At 32.2% G+C, this 18,323-nt stretch overlaps 1 protein-coding gene across 1 annotated transcript in view; it reads left to right on the forward strand.

Annotated features, from left to right (window-relative positions):
• Positions 1 to 16,314, forward strand: part of LOC139484172 (uncharacterized) — a 46,978-nt gene extending 30,664 nt beyond the window's left edge. Inside the window, exons 7-9 of the mRNA XM_071267904.1 lie at positions 3,945 to 4,013; positions 11,070 to 11,237; positions 13,622 to 16,314. Coding sequence (XP_071124005.1) covers positions 3,945 to 4,013; positions 11,070 to 11,237; positions 13,622 to 16,314 — 2,930 coding nt within the window. The remainder of the gene's footprint in view (positions 1 to 3,944; positions 4,014 to 11,069; positions 11,238 to 13,621) is intronic.
• The last annotated feature ends 2,009 nt before the right edge of the window (positions 16,315 to 18,323 follow it).

Below are 18,323 nucleotides of genomic sequence, written 5' to 3' on the forward strand. Positions count from 1 at the left end.
TATGATATTCCAGATAATTGAGGACAGTAATCCGACTTTTTCACTTTTCGTGTCGTATCGCTGTCTGATCTCAAACGGCATCAATAATCGGCAATGTGTGAACCCCGCATTAACAACACCGTGATAACATTACAGATATATCTATACCTATCGCAGACTCAGAGTATGTATCGGAACCTATTATAAACGCTCTGCCGATTCTATGGTTTTAAAAATTACAATTGAAAAAAGATTACAGAACTTTTATTCTTATTCGGATGCATGACAAAAAGAATTAATGCACAAGAGCTCGGAGAAATCTACAAAACAAAACAAATTAGAAATCCTCCGAAGTTTATTAATGCTTTTCGCGCATTTAAGTCATTTCAAAACATGACGTCATACAAATGAAAACGCTAAAGCTGAAGGTTTTTCCGTTACCTGAGACCATCGAAATTCGTTAAATATTACACGAAAATTAATTTTTGAGGTAAGTGTTGTTTTATTTTCTATGTTATCGCATTATTCGCATATTTGCTGATTTCAGCAAGTCAACATTAAATTCGAATATCACGGCCCAGCCATCTGTAAATTTCAAACAAATCTATGGCTTCCATGAATTCATGAAATCAAACGGTTTGCCAGTCGCCGGGACAAAAGGACATGTGCATTCCTTTAACCAAATGATAAATAAAGCAATAAAAAACAGGAAGACAAATTTATCTGGAATAAAACGTGCTGTAGTTATTCGTCCCATCATCGTTGGTCATAACTCATATATATGTGTACTTTATGTCAACTTAGCTTCTACTACGTGTTGATCTTCATATAACATACAAATACAAAAACATGATTAAATGTAGTATGTATTTTTCCTATAAAAGACTATTCAGCAGACAAAAAAGAAGATTGTGTGAGATGCTATATAGGTCAACGCATGTTATACAAAACATAGCAAAGTTTTTACAGTATAGTTAAGGATGCAGGCCAACTAATAAACAAAATAGTAACCATTTCTTACGAAAACAAAGCCACAAAATATCTGATTTACGCAAACAAAGCAACAAACTATCTGATTTACGAAAACATGTAAATGCTTTGATAATAACAAGTATGGCAGACATCAGTCAACATCAACATCTGCATTACATACACCAGAATTTAGCAGTACTCAATATGTCGAGCCTTGTTATATAAATTGCTCTTGGATGAAACTACAAATGTATTCTGTTATAATAATGCATTACAGAAAGAAAAAATACTTCCTTTTAAAATTGATAATCAGAGAATATTTAGAGCTGTGAGCTTTTGTCATCACTTGGCGTTCGTCATCGTCTGTCGTCGTCCGTCGTCGTCTGTTTGGTGTACTATTTCAAACATCTTCTTCCCTGAAACTACTGCCTAATTCCAACCAAACTTTAGTTAACGAATCTTTAGAGTATCTTGAATAAAGCTGGTGTTTTATTTACTGTTTCGTCAAAAACATTGTTGCTATGGCTTATGATTGAAAATAGAGGTAAAATGCAGTTTTTGCATTATATCTCAAAAACCAAAGCATTTTCAGCCCGAAAATTTTCTGTTGGATCTGATGACCCATTGTTGGTTTGCTGCCAATAAATTGGTAATTTTGAGGATATTTTGCAGTTTTGGGTTATTATCTTGAATATTCTGAATGAAAAAAAAACTGTGAACAGCAATAAATTTCATCAAAGTAAGATCTACAAATAAGTGCATGTGACCAAAATTGTCAATTTTTCACTCTAGGGAGTGATTGCCCTCTAAAATCATTTTTTCACAATTTGTTCACTTAGTTTGCTTACTTAAAAAATATTCTCCTTTGCAACTGCTGTATCAATTTAAGGCAAACTTTGGCTGAATGAATTTCAGAGTCTCTAGTGTAAATTTCGTATTTTATTTTCTTGAATGTCAAGACACATGGCAAATATGGCTAAAGTAGAATATAGTGGTAAAACGCATTTCTTTGATTTTGAAGAAAATAAAAAGATACAAAGAACGTTTCAATGGTATTATTAAGCCATCCATTAATATATATTGAAAAACCATAAAAAATAACCATCAATGAAAGATTTAAGCAAAAAATTACAGGTGAGCGATTCAGGCTCTTGAGAGCCTCTTGTTTGGTTCGTTGCAATGTATTTGTTTGTGAATCTGATTCAAATATAAAGGATCTATTATTTGGGATCCTTGCAGGGTTTTCTATCTATAATAAATGGTACATATGTCAATGACCTCGATATCATTGTATGAATCAATTATCAAGGCTATCGTTAATTAATTTCGTCAGTTTCCAAAAAAAAAGTATTACTAGTAGGTAAATTGAATTGGACGATATGAATGATAATAATGCGTCATAAGGTCAGTATGGCAGGGCTTATTTGACCTGAGCTGCTTGTTAATTGTTCCTCATAACTGGTCATTGACTTCATTTCATATTTTTTTCATTAGTGACAAGTTTTTGTAGTTGGTTGTATTCTCTTCATAAATTCTGTAAAAATAGATTAACAATACTTGTGTATAAAATGATTATATAGTGTGTATATCAGTTTTCCATTATTTGACCCTGACCTCATTGTCATGGCTAAATAGTCAATAAAAGGTTTTTCTTAAAACCTGTTAAAAGTCTGATTCTAAGATACTATATGCAATAGGTTACCAATATTCCTACCAAGTTAAGGTTGGAAGATATACATGCTTCACTTGAAATTATTTATTAGACCTTGACCTTGTTGTCATTGATCATGATAATGTTGAGGTTGTGTTTCATAGTTTATAGTTTATTAAAGAAAACCCAGCCGCAGAAGACTGCGTAACAGGAACATATTATACACAATATTTATTATAACATAGTTCATAAAACAAACAGTATACATTCCCCATTTCCATTCTCAATTTTATTTTCTAGATTAAACATATTCAGAAATAAATCTGTATTTATTACAGTTTTAAGTTAGACAAGCATCTTTTCTACCTTTTGAATAAATTGACAGCTTAGACAGCACGTTACTATTACAATATTTAAGCATGTCAAGTACTTTTTAATCATTTGGATATTTTAAATAATATGGAGGTAAAAGATGTATGCACTTCCCCCTTAAATCCTTAACTTCACAATTGGTACATTTACATATATAGTGGTATACATCCCCAAATACCAGCTTTACAAAGAGGACAAATTCTCTCATTTCGTGGTACACGTCTCCATCTTCCTGTTTCGATGGGAGACTTTGTATTACTTACCCTTAATTTACATATATTTACTCTATGACCCCGCCTTGTTTTTAACAGATATGGTTCTAAGCAAAACTCTTCTTTAAAGTGTAAATAAAATCCCCCCCCCCCCTTGACGAGTTTAAATCACAGAAACTATTTTAGAATAAACTGGTACTGGAGATGCTGTCTTACACTAATTTTAATATAAAAGCACACTCAGTTGAAAGAGTCTAAACATATAATATCGATACAAAGAAAAATAAATAACAAAACCACAGACCGGACGTTGTAGGGTATTTATAAATCGCCACAGCAAATAGACACTGGGTACACATTTGAGAGTATTTAAACTTACTGACATCTAACGAAAGTTTCATACAAATAACAATTATTGAAAAATCATGTATCGAAGACTAAAATAACAATCACAAAGACCTGCTAAAAAGAGAATATTTATATCTATAATCTAAAGATGTGCATTATTCATGCAAACTTAGTTTACAATCTTTGTAATTTCAGATATTGTATTGCTGTAACATAATCAGGCTATAGACGTTGCTCTCTCCACACATCTTCTACTTAACTCATAAAAATAATGAAACTGTATAAAATGCCCTATATAAACAATAACAATCACTCGAAGGCGCTGTACATTCAGCATGGTAATAAAAACAAATCAAAGACAAAACTTATTTTTAAACTTCCAGAAAGTAACTCTGTTTATTTTTTTTCAGTTATTGCATTGATATTTTGGATTCTGGCTTCAAAGTATGTTGCATTTAGAATAAAAAATCTCTCAAAAGGTATGTATCATAAGCATTATAATGAACAAATTTGAAAAACACAACATACTAAATGATTTTGATTTTTAAAATTCTGTTACAAATGTACCTGTTACGTACATTGTACAGGATAAACTAGATCTTCGTTTATATGTATACAGTGCAAAGCTCGTCGTTAAAATACGTGTAAATGCGGATTATTAACAAAACAACATAAGGGATTGTGTATCAGTTATATGCTCACACTATATTTGTAGTTATATAAAAGGGTTGTTCATTTCCCTCTCCACACCCTCCTCAAATGGTCCTCAATTAGCTCTGGCGAAACTATTATGTTGGCACAGAGTCTCTGAATATAACATATACATACTTAAAGACTCTTTATGTTCAAACAGACGTCGAATACAGAGTCTCTTTCCGTATCAATCACCATCGTAGTAAATTACCATCCTTTTCACGTTATTATTTTAAAACGTGTCTTTTGTCTTGTCTACAGCTACGACTGAAGTTGCGTTTGATGTAAACAGCAATGTTCATACGTCTGTATTCAAAACAAATGTCTTGGTAGAAGAGTCTAAATACAACGAGTCAAAATATTATGAACGTATTATATAATAATAATTATATTTCGAAAAACAAAAACACCCATATGTTTCTAGCAAACACAAATGCAAACATATAAATTGTCATATCGCGGTAGGGGCTTTTCTCATTGTCCGTAAGGCCGTAAGGTGACCTACAGTTGTTAATTTATGTGTCATTTAGGTCTCATATGGAGAGTTGTCTCATTGGCAATCATACCACATCTTCTTTTGTATATATTATACAGATAGTCCGTAATTAAATATTTAAACATTTCAAAAACATAGTAATAAATGGTAAATTAATCTTTGATTGACATGATCGGAAATTTCGTTTCTCTGAGGATTGGTTTATAAAGTTACCAACTTATGTCAAAATCTCATCTTCAAGACTTAAAAGTTGTTTTAGCTTTGAAAATAAGCAATCTCTTAGAGTTTAGTTCAGTTTGCAATATAGAAAGAAATGGTATTCATCATCAAGTCTATTACAAAGTTTATATTACCTTTGAACTCCGGGAAGATTTTCATATCTTAACAAAAAAAATCTGTCAAGATCTGTTTTTGCTGAAATATTAACAACAGTTTGTTTAAGCACTAGGGAAGATTAAACGTATTTATTATGAACTATTAACTCATTCGTCCCCAAGAGATTTCTGGAAAATCAGGCATTTTCGAAAATTTGCAATCATATGCAAATTAGCAGACTCTTGATGCTGTAACTGATGCTTATCTATTAAACTATATATTGGGATTTGGGGGCGGAGGGCATGGGAAGGGGTTCGGGTGGGAGGTGGAATATCTCACCCCACTGAAAAATGGTAATTTTCCGTCTATTTTTTGATTTTAAAACAACCTTGAGAGGTGAACATTGACAACACTGTTGTTTTTTTTTTGTCATTTAAGTATTACCCTATCGTTACAGCAGTCCATATATGCTAACTGGGAGTATGTGGGACTTGAGGGTCTTGCTGGGGAATTATAATTGTCGAGTCGGGTCTGCCGAAATGTCCGTTTTTACTGATGTTTGACAAAACGGTGACCTAGATTTACAGACTAGATTCCTATTGGCCATATTATACCTCGTTGTGTCCATGTACCACCTATGCATGCATTTATGAAAAAAGTTTATACCTACAGTCACTTCCAGTTACGTAATGGCCATCAAAAGATGCCCACCCCACCTGATGTTTGGATACTTTTCACGGTTTTTCCGATTTTGAACTCTAAAACGGCTTTCAAAGTGCCATATTTTCATGGACAGACATCAGGGATGAGTTTATGGACCATGACCTGCTTGGTTGATGTCCCTACTTTCATGACAGTTCAGCTGCGGCAGTTCCAAAAAAGTATGTAGGGTCATACGGGCCATCAAAGAATGGTTGTCGCCATCACGCCTACAGGCGGGACTGGGGGCTTAAGGGTCAAATATCAAGATTTATCTTCTAAAGACAAAGAACCACTACCATATCCATGTTGTTCTTGTCGTTTCAAAGATTTAGGAATAGTTAAATATTCTTCTATAAACCATACCTTACTATTATATTATAAAACAGGTCTTTTTGAGACATCAAATAGTTTTCATATTAAATTTACAGGGATGGATGGAAAGTTAGAAAATCTACATTTTAAAGCAAATATGACCATCAATTTCTTTGTTGAAAGTTCCTCGATAGCTTGTTTTAAAATGCCCTTTACAGTTTATAATGTTTCCGAAATAATTTTATAATTTAGCCTCATTTAATTGGATGTTTCTATAGTTTACCACAAGGGTGTGAGAAGATTTATTCTGAAGAGTCATAACTTTATTATTTTTAGTATCAACTGTTACCGGCAATTAACAGCAGTACCTTCTTAATTTTTTTATAGAATTTTTCATTCATCAGTTCATATATGTGAACTTGACATTATTACAAAACCATCTCAAACACTAAATCTGTGAATTTAGATTTTTGAAGGACTTTATAAAGGTTTAATAAACATTGTCAAAAATCTGATGTATATTAATGATAATACAATCAAATAAAGTAGGGCATAAACTACCCCTGGCTTAACACCTCTTTCCAAGTAAAGGATTTAGAAATGTTATTATCAATTTTAATTGACGATTCAGTTAAATTATACATATCACTAATCATTTTTTTTTATTATTCTTAACCGATTTTGTTTTTAGTTTCTATTATCGTAACCCATTGTGTCAAATGCTCTATGTTAATCATCAAAGCAGGCAAATATTATGATCCTTCTTCTTATTTTTTTTCTTCATATTTTAAATTTCAAGATTTAAGTAACAACAAACTATATGTGGTTCTATGTTTGACTCATAATTCAAACTAGACGAGCACAAATGTTTTCATAATGTAAATAAGTCTATTATTTAATGCAGAGCTAAAGAGTTAACTAAACTTATTATAGATAACAGGACCAAAGTTTTATGTTTACGCCAGACGTGCGTGTTTTGTCTACAAAAGACTCATCAGTGACGCTCGAATAAAAAAAAATGTTTCAAAGGCCAATTAAAGTACGAAATTGAAGAGCATTGACGACCATAAATTCCTAAAAGTTATGCCAAATACGACTAAGGTAATCTATTTCTGAAGTAGAAAAGCCTTAGTTTTTCAAAAATTCAAAGTTTTGTTTACAGTAAATCTACCTCAGGCATAGATTACCTTAGCTGTATTTGGCAAAACTTTTATTAATTTTGGTTCTCAATACTCTTCAACTTCGTACTTTATTTGGCCTTTTTAACTTTTTTGAATTTGAGCGTCACTGATGAGTCCTTTGTAGACGAAACGCGCGTCTGGCGTATATACTAAATTTAGTCCTGGTATCTATGATGAATTTATTTATGATTATGAACATATCAATGATAACTCAAGTCAACACAGAAGTGCTGACTACTGGGATGGTGATACCCTCGAGGAAAATAAATCTCCACCAGCAGTGGCATCGACCCAGTGGTTGCAGATAAACTCATCATAGAATCTATTATAAAAAAATTAACATTTATCATGTTCATACAATTGAAGTCGAAACAATTCAGAGATCAATGATGATAAATATGTAATTGGTCATAACCAGTGACACAATGTTCATGTATATGTAGTGAACTTTTGTGATCTATTAAAAAGATACAGTTTGTAGTTATCATTTTATAATATATAAACAAAAGTTCTTTATCAAAATTGCTACTGTGATATTAAATTACTTTGCCAATGTAATCATTAATTTAATCAGATACTTTCAGAAATGACGTAATCGGTAATTTGATTTAATCGTACAAATGACAAAATTATTGTAATTTAATCAATTACATTGAAAGTAATCAGACCCATCTCTGACATAGATACCAGGACCAAAAATTTATATTTACACCAGACGCGCGTGTCGTCTACAAAAGACTCCTCAGTGACGGTCGATGTTTAAAAGGCAAAATAAAGTACGAAGTTGAAATGCATTGAGGACCAAAAAGAGTTAAAGACTTTGGCAATACAATTTTGGAGAGGCATACCACTACAATTATTAAGATCAGTACTGTCTCCAGATTTAAAATCAATATTGTGTACGACTTTCTCCAAATTAGGTATTATCCCGTTTAAAAAATACATTTCATGACTTCATTTGCAATTATTTCTTGTCATACACTTTTTGCAAGTTTTAATTTTTTTATACACCTATTAATTTCTTTTTAAGTAATATCACTTACGAAGTGACCATTAATTAAACGGAGCTGAAAAATTATATGAGACCTTTAACTTTGGTGTTAAAAATGTTATCTCGTATATATCATATCTGAGAATAGTACAATCTTCACTATAATCATCAGACACAAATGTTGAAGAGAGTCACATGAGAGGTTCATTATCAATAGAATGTATCTTTTCTCTACAACCATTTAAATCACCAAGAAATAGTTTATTAAATGTCTTTGGAATATCACATATTTCATTTTCTAGATTCAAGCAATCAGCATAATAATTGGATCTTATAGTAAGAACAATGCATGCACAAATGTAAACATCTTTGTTGAAACCAAAAAAAGACAAAGTTTAATTTGAATCATAATCTGTTTTCTGATGAAGAAATATGTAGTCTTTTTCAGTTTTACCTTTTCTTTTAATTTTGATCTATATAAAATAACAGTTCCTCCCCTCAATAAATCCAAAGCATTTAATAAAACAAGCATACACGTAACATTATCAACATGGGTTGTTTACGGGAAGAAGATAAACATCGATATGTGTCTACTGGTTTTAGCTCAATATCATCTGGGATTGTATGGATGTTTTATCAAGGTGTTATGAAACGAAAGTACTTGTTTGTAGCTAGCTGAAAAAAAATCCAGTTTGATTTTGATGATAAGCTTTTCCAGTGGAGCAGAGCTGCTAGGTTTTTCAACGCATGAACCTGTCTTTTAAAACGCGAGTCCTCCTCGATGTCCATTTGGTTTGATATCAAATTATTCTTTAATTCTTAGGGTTCTGCCAAATTGTGCATGTCATCCTCCAGATTTATGTATCTTTGTAGCTGAGCGTAAGGGAAAACTTCGACCACTCGGATAAAATTTCAGTTACAAAGATTGTTAATAAATTACTAACTGTGGTGTAAGATTGACTGGAATTTGTAATTTATGGTTGCGAGACTTTTTAGTTGAATTTGAAGGTCTCATTAAGGGGTTGTTCATTTACAAAACATCACGTTAACATTTGTGTATCTGCTTGACGTGAAGCTTCTGTGATTTAATTTAATTTAGTCAAGTTTAAGATCAAACAATTAGTCACAAGATCGGCAGTGCAATTGATAACTTAGTTTGTTTAAACTATTATTTTGATGAATTTTTTCTTGATGTATTGGATCCATCAGACTAAAGAACAGTTGTATAGAATATTGTTCAAGTTAAAAAAAACAGTAGTTTTACATGTCGCTTGTTATTGATGGCATCCGTCCTAAGTCACAAACTTGTTTTTCAGAATTTTTCGTTTGTCCATGTGGTTCATAATTATTTGTGTTCCTCTTTTCTCTTTTTTTGGATACAATAGATTAGACTGTTGGTTTTTCTGATTTGATGTATTTATACAAGTCGTTTTGAGGGGCCTTTTACAACTTGTTGTTCAGTGAAAGCAAAGGCTCCATGTTAAAGGTCATACTATTAGCAATAATGGTTTACAAATTGTGCCTTGGAAGAAGAGTTGGCACGTATTCTATATCTTTACTGCTTTATGTGTGATAACACATACGAAATATTTGCATAACAAAAATTTATACAACAAATTACAAATAGATGAAAAACGTATTAAAACAGAATTTTACAAACCTGGATTTCACTTTGATGGTTTAATAATTTAGTGTCATCGTGTTGCTCATGTTATTACAACGTCTGATAAATAGTGTAATTCTGCAAGTTAAATTCGTAGAAAGGGAACGGGATTGCAGTCACGACGTAAGGAACATATCCGATATCATATGCGAAACGGATATTCCATCGCGGTTAATCAACTCATGATTGCCTCCGCAAATTTACGAAAATATGATTTCAACTCCACCATTTGGAACTCTTGGTCTAAAAATAAAAAAGGTCACAACTCGGAAGCTGAAATCATCTCTATCGTCGTTAAGTTTTGTGTTAAACCCAACCGTCAACCTCTAGATGTAAGTCTTAATCAAATTAATAAAAAGCTCAAACACTCAAACAAAGGGATAACAACTGTTATATTAAGTTAGTATGTTCTTTCATTTGTTCATTAATTTGGGCTTATGACACAAAAAGTCCTAAAATATCCCCTTCATCAGAAAACAACCCAAAGGTCACAATTTGATTCTTAAATGGGTCTTTTTAAAAGTCTTAATGCTAAATAATTCAGTTTTTTTTTTATATATATATCAGTACAATATATCCTCCAAAGTAAGCCTATTTTGGACATTTTGTCATAATATAATGATTTTGTGCAATTTGCATACCTAAAAGCTCTTAGAAAACCTTAGCCGTCACCTACGATTAAAATGGTTTGTGACCAAAAGATTCCATTTTTAATATATAATTCATCAATATAAAAAAACTTTCTGGATCGTGGAAGGCGGAAAACAATTACCAATATTGACTTAAATACATGTAATGTTTCATGAATTTCCAAAACAGGTGAAGAAAATATACATTTGTATTAATAGTATTATCACAAGTATTTCTATATGAAATTTGTCAAACGTGTGTCCCAAAATTTAAAAACATATAATATTTAGGGCCATTATCACCCCTCTTGAACCTTCTCCGCTCTTTTAACATAAAAAGCAGCACTAAAAAAAGTTTTGCAAAATCGACCTACCAGTATCATAGTTTCAGTGACCGTTGGGTAACTTTTAATACTCCTAGACTACTATTATGTTTTAATTCTTTACTGTGCATTTTTTAAAGAAAAAAATATATAGTTCAAATGTATAGAATTAAGGTTATTGTATAATTTATTTAATGCATTTAATATGTAAAATCTGTTGTATTTCACAGAGTTAGAAAACATACCACTTAGTTATATTGACGAAGAAAATCAGGATAACTTTCCAACTGTTGCATATGCTATAAACAAAACAAATCATCAGTTTGTAAGAAGTAATGATGCTGTAAAAGATGAAATACATAACAGAATAAGAAACCTGGAAATTGAAAACTTACAAGGTATAGATAAAAAACATAAGATACCTTTTAAAAAATAGTTATTGTACATAATACACTTGCTTTTTTTTTGCTGGAATGGCCAAGATGTCTTAATAAATAATCTACAGTATCGCCAGTTTGTCAACACTCCCTTTGTGTTCGATCACATTTAATGACCACAAATTAAATATCACATATCAAATAATATTTCTATTTGCAAAGTATACCGCGTTCGAAAATTGTCTTCGTATAACCTAATTATATACGCTTGAAACATGTTAAAACTGTAACATAATGTGTTCATATCATAATAGAAATATAGGACATTTTGATAAAAGTTAATGTATTTGATAACGTAAAGCTGAACATTAACAACTATAAACACACACACACACACACACACGTTCTGGTTGGTGATAACATATTTGATATGTGGAGGTTTTGGTTATCCTGACTAAATGTATGTATCATTTTATCTTGAAACATTACGGATCGTTTAGACGTAAATATTGTATTAAAAATGTTCGTATTATGCGTGTAAATGAACGGTATATTTTCAATAAGATAACAGATGTGATCAACAATAGTCAATGAGCACCTTTACATACAATTGTAATTGTTATATTTCATTTATCAAATGATTTGTTACTTGTAAAATATTTGGAATAAATGGAACCGAATAATCCTTCTGTCACATCTGATTTTTTAAAAGATATACATTATACATTCACGTTCTCGTCTGTCAATAAGCTTGGGGAGAGGTATATTGATAGTGTTCTAATTTGCCGTTATATTCATGACACGTAAGATATCTTATGTTCACTTTTTAACGGGAAAATCCACAAATTCTTTCGATATAATATTATTGTAAATTTTCATTTTCTGGAGGACGATGTTACTTTGTTATTGTCTGACGGTGTTTATACATCCCAACTCGTTCGCTATGCTCGTGTATGTAGTGACGTGTTGTATGTTAGTGAACTGTATTCATGGTAAACTATTAAGTCAGTGCTTTTGTTACCAAACGTTACTCAAAACTTTATCAAGCTGTTCCATAAACACAAATATTTGGATTGCAAGTTTGACCGCACCTGTAGATAACGTATTTTTTTGACGGAAAAGCAAACTGTATTTCCAAGGTGATGTAATTAACCGATCTCAGAAATTTAAAGACGATCCGAGTAACACTTTAATTTGATCTTTGAATTTTGTTTTTGGTAAAGATATTGATTTCGTTATCAGAAAATTAAACCAAACTAAATATTATTGTTATATCCGTATGCATTTTACGGTACTATAATCTCTCGATAAACATATATTTGTTTTGCACTAGGTCATGTTTTTCTTTTCTTCAAATGACGTCGTTACACTTAATATATTGGATATAGGTTTTTCGCAGGATCTGCTTACCCTTCCGGAGCACCTGGGATCACCCCTAGTTTTTAATGGGGTTCGTGTTGTTTTTTTTAGTTTTCTATGTTGTGTCATGTGGACTATTATTCGTCTGTTTGTCTTTTTCATTTTTAGCCATGGCGTCGTCAGTTTATTTTTGATTTATGAGTTTGACTGTCCCTCTGGTATCTTTCGTCCCCCTTTGTTATCTATTTGATGTTTTCTTTTCAAAATACATGATGTTTTATAAAATTGTCATTGGCTTTAGATAAGCTGTCAGTACGAGTACACTGCCATTTTTGTTGTGTGGGATGAGGGATTGATAAATATCCTGCCACGTCAAGTGTGTGTCTTTGTAACACATTTTTCTCCTTTGCGTCAATCTGATGTGCTAGACCCTTAAAGACTGATTTCTATAGTTTTCTAACGTAATGCTGCAACGCCACTGTCCCAATTTAGGGGAAGATTGAGCGCTAAAAATAGCTAACACCTACACATTCATTATGTGCCTGTTCAAGTCAGGGCCCCGTAGTTAAGTAGTTGTCGTTGGTTCATGTTTGTCATATTTGTTTTATCGTGAATTGTTTTGAATATAAATAAACTCATCATAGATACCAGGACTAAATTGAGTATATACTCCAGACGCGCGTTTCATCTACAAAAGACTCATCAGTGACGCTCGAATCAATTTGATATAAGTTAGGTCGATAGTTTTCTCAATAGAATGGTTTTCTAATTTTCATCACGGGTCCTTTGTTAGAAAATATACGGAGTTTTTTTTATTGTTGAGGACCGTACGTTTGCCTATCAAATTCATTTCAATTTTGGCATATAGTTATCTCAATGGTTTGCATACCGAATCTCCCTATTTTGATAAAGACATCAAATATGAAATAAGCGCAAGGAACACTTTGCAATTTCATTATCATATCTATACCAGAAGTATTAATTTCGTTATGATATGTTGATATATTACCAATCATAGTTTTTATTTTTATAAACTTCTTTTACAGAGTTTCAAATTAAAACGCTTCAAGACTGGAAAAGTGTGCTTCAAACGTTTGTGAATACAACAGCGACAAACGTTTTATTTACTCGCATCCTGGTAAATAACGTGGTCCTAATAGTAGGGGCAACTGGTAGTGGTAAGTCAGCAAATGCGTATGATGTTGCATTCAGATTAAAGAGGGAACATGGTTATACAATTATTCCTGTCAGAAAACCGATAGACATTATAAACTACCATATACCAGGTACACAACAAGTTTTTATCATTGATGATTTTATCGGAAAGTATGTTGTTGATGAAACGGATGTAGTTTTATGGGAACAAAATGGACCATTATTAAAAATGTTGTTCAGTAATACTAACCAATCAAAACTTATTCTAACAATCAGAACATATATTTGGCAACCAGAACGGTATACATGTTTAAGTATACCATTTTGTACCTGCGATTTGTTATCGGAAGAACTGAAGCTATCACTGGAAGAGAGAAGGGATATATTCAGATTGTTTATCAACACAGATGATGCAACATTTTTAAACGATGACGAAATTATGATGTTTAATTGTTTACCATTGTTATGCTCGATGTATTCATCTTCGCGAACAGTCCCTCTTAAACATTTCTTTACAGTTCCTTTTCAAATTATTGAAGACGATATAAATAATTTCAAGACCAAATCCCATATTAGCTTATTTGCTTTGGCTGTTCTTGCCATAAAGGAAAGGATTGCAACGAACTCATTCACTATCGACAATCATGAGCATAAAGAACTACTGGAAGATTTATTTCATGAATCCACGCTCCTTCAATATCCTTCTAAAAAAATATTAATTTCGACTTTATCTGCTTTCAAGGCAGAATATGTTAAAGAATCGGACAGTTGCTTTGAGTTTGTCCATGAAACTATGCAAAACATGATTTTGTGTTGTATTGCAAAAACATTCATCCAATCAGTTATTAAACATTGTAAAATTGGAGTACTTTTAAATCAAATTAAGTTAGAATCTTTGAATGGAGAAACAGATTTTCATGCAGTTCATGTTCAAGCGCAAAGTGAGGATGCATATTTCCAACGACTTGTTTCTGAATTGAATAAAGGATTTTATAAAGAGGTTTTCGAAAGTAAACAAAATTTAATTCCACAATTCCGGGTAAAGTTTCTGGAACATATAAAACAAAATAAAACACGTGATCAATTGAAAAAAACAGAAAACGGAATGACAGCCCTACATATTGTGGTCGCTCTAGGATATCATGAATACTCTTCATTTTTTATCCAAGAAAAACAGATGATTTATGAAAGGGACACCGCTGGCAACATACCATTACATTTGGCATGCATTAAAGGGCATTTACAAACTGTGAAAGACCTTGTTAATAAAAAATCTTTCATTGATGTTCCCAACAATGAGGATTTAAGCCCATTTTTTTATGCTTGCGAAAATGGATTTTTCGAAGTTGTAGAGTACTTGTTACAGTACTCGAATAGGGGAATAAGAGTAAATGATAGATATACAAAAAAGAAAAGAAGATGTGTTCTTCACGTGGTTTCTGCAAATGGATATACGAATCTTACTACATTATTGCTTAAAAACAATGCAGAAGTAGATGCTAAAGATGAGGATGGATGTACACCATTACATTTGGCCTGTTACAACGGTCATTCCAAAACAGTTACAGCTTTACTGAATGGTAAGGCAAACGTCGAAGCAAAAGATTCCTCAGGCAACACCTCTGTATATATTGCATGTGAGAAAAATCATGAATGTGTTTTGAAACAATTACTCGACAAAAAAGCAGTAGTTAATCACAAAACTAATATTGGTATGACACCTCTTCGTGTTTCTTGTAGAAATGAAAATATTAGCATTGTGAAAATGCTTTTAGAGAGAAAACCTAAAGTCAACAGTCATAAATCATGCATTTTAGCTTTACATGAAGCATGCGAAGTAGGCAATGTGAGTATAACAAACATCTTGATTGAAGCAAAAGCATCAATAAATCACAAAACAAAAGAAGGAATAACACCTCTGCATCAAGCTTGCATGAAAGGGCATGACAATGTTGTAAACGTACTGTTGAACAATACACCAAAAGTTAATAAACAAGACAACCATGGGTTGACTGCCCTTTACTATAGTTCTTCTAAAGGTTTTCCTAGCACGGTTGATTTGCTACTTGCGAACAAGGCACATATCAACATCTCTGATGAGGATCAAATAACTCCACTAATGATTGCCTGCAAGGAGAATCACACAGATGTGGTAGAAGTATTGTTGCGTTCAAAGGCAGATGTTAATTATTGCGATAAAGATAATCGTTCAGCACTTATTTTTGCTTGTATAAACGGAAATATAGATTTGGTTAAATTATTATTGAAATACAGTGCTGAAATAAATTTGACCGACAAATATATGATGGGCCCTCTTCATACGGCATGCACATACAATAAAACAAATATAGTTTTGGAACTGCTAAAAAACAAGGCGAATATAAACGCTGCTGACCAATTTAGACAAACGTCTCTGTTTAAATCAAGTTGCAACGGATTTATCGAAATTGTAGAGATCCTTCTCAGCTATGGAGCATCCGTCGATATACGTGATACATCAGGGGTGTCTCCAATAGATATTGCTGAAAGAAATGGGCATAGACATGTTGTTGAAGTGTTCAGACAATATCAGAAAATTAATTAGAATAGATACAGGACAGTAACAATGCGAAAATGTTAACTTTGAGGAAATGAATAAATATATTAATGGTAATTTTATTTACGAACTTGATTATGCTGATCACATGTATAATAACATTCAGTACAGTGCACATTACTTGAAGATACACTATATGACTTCAAAACTTTACAAGTGTGAAGATGCACACTATGCAATATGAAGTAGTATACATAGTTATGATTGTCTTCTCGAAAGTAGGTATTCATGCAGCACCAAATGGTTTAGCACAGTCATTTTCTCTTTTCTTTTCCTTGTTTCGATTTACATGTAGCCAAACTTTCGTTCAGCGTACAACATATTAATTTTGATTTCTATTGAGAGACTGCATCATAAAATACATGGACAGGTTATTGAACTTTACATGATTTTTTTTAAATTCAACAGATTTGATTTTCATTCATGGTGTGACATGACAGTGTGATTTTGTGTCGATAATATTACAAATGACAGACATTTACTATATCATGCATGGGATTGCTTGTTTTATGTTTATTATGTATTGATTAAACGAGTTTTTGACAGAGGCGTATGAGCGCCACACAACTTGTTTTTGAAACTTCTTCTAATGTTTACATTACAACGCAAACACTTGTGTAATAACCCAAACATTTGTGTCTTACTTATGTTTCATTTAAGATTCAAAGGAAACAGCAGTTAAAACGCAAACATTTGCGAAATAACTCATACATTTGCGTTATAGAACAAACCTTTTGCGTTATATCACAAACCTGTTTCGTTATAGCGCAAACACTTGTGTAATAACGCAAACATTTGTTTGATCTTATTTTTTTTATTTAGGATTCAACGGAAACAGCGTTATTGATAGAGGAGGCTGTATATATTACAATTTATCACCTTTGTACTCATTGCAAAGTAAAATGCTTGAATAATTAGAACATATCATTCACTAATAATGAGCAGAATAACACATATAGGAAGATGTGGTATGCGTTTCAATAAGAAAACTCTCCATCTAAGTCACTCCTCGTAAAAGTAAACACCATCGGTCAATGTACGGTCTTTAACACGGAGCATTGGCTGATACTGAACAGAAAACTATAAAGGCTCACAAAAATGATAAACATGATACTACTAGTATATAAATTACAAAGAAAATTGAGTAAACCGTAGAAAAAAAAACCAACCCTGCTAAGATAGCTATAACCGAATGTAAATATATTTTCAAAGCATAAAAATGTCAGCATTCTCATCAAAAGCTTACAAAACCAACAGACTTATTTAGAATGGATATAGTCACGTTACTGTTGTCAGGTCATAAAAATTGCATATTTTGACTTTACTATTGATTCACTTATAGGGTCTTTGCATCGAAACTAAACACATTTATTAAAAAAACAGTTGTTGGCATGACACGGGTTATGTTTGTCTCATATATGTTTTGATAGTATGATACTAAACCCCTAACGGGAGGGATTATGCCTGATATTTATATGATGAAGACATAACCTTTCTGTCAGTTTAATTGAGGTCTAGAGCTGGCATGTCAGTTAACTGCTAGTAATCTGTTGCTATTCATTGTCATTTGTTTATTTTCTCTTTTTACATCTTCTGACATCAGACTCGGACTTCTCTTGAACTATTTGTTTATGTGCGTATTGTTATGCGTTTACTTTTCTACATTTGCTAGAAGTAAAGGGGGAGAGTTGAGATCTCAAAAACATGTATAACTCCGACGCAATTTTGCGCCGGTCCCAATTCAAGAGCCTCTAGCCTTTGTTAGCCTTGTATTATTTTTAATTTTAGCTTCTTGTGTATGATTCGGAGTTTAGTATTACGTTCTTTACCACCGAACTAGTATACACACAAAGAACATTTACATCAACAGTTATAGATAATAAATAAGAAACAACACGACCTACACTAAAACCTATAATGAAATCAGGTACTCCACAAGGGTAAGCATTTCTTGCACCGTATACTGCACCCGTCGTGTTATTACTTTGTTCAGTTCA

Source organism: Mytilus edulis, chromosome 8 (genome assembly GCF_963676685.1).
Source record: "Mytilus edulis chromosome 8, xbMytEdul2.2, whole genome shotgun sequence".
Classification (NCBI taxonomy): Eukaryota; Metazoa; Mollusca; class Bivalvia; order Mytilida; family Mytilidae; genus Mytilus; species Mytilus edulis.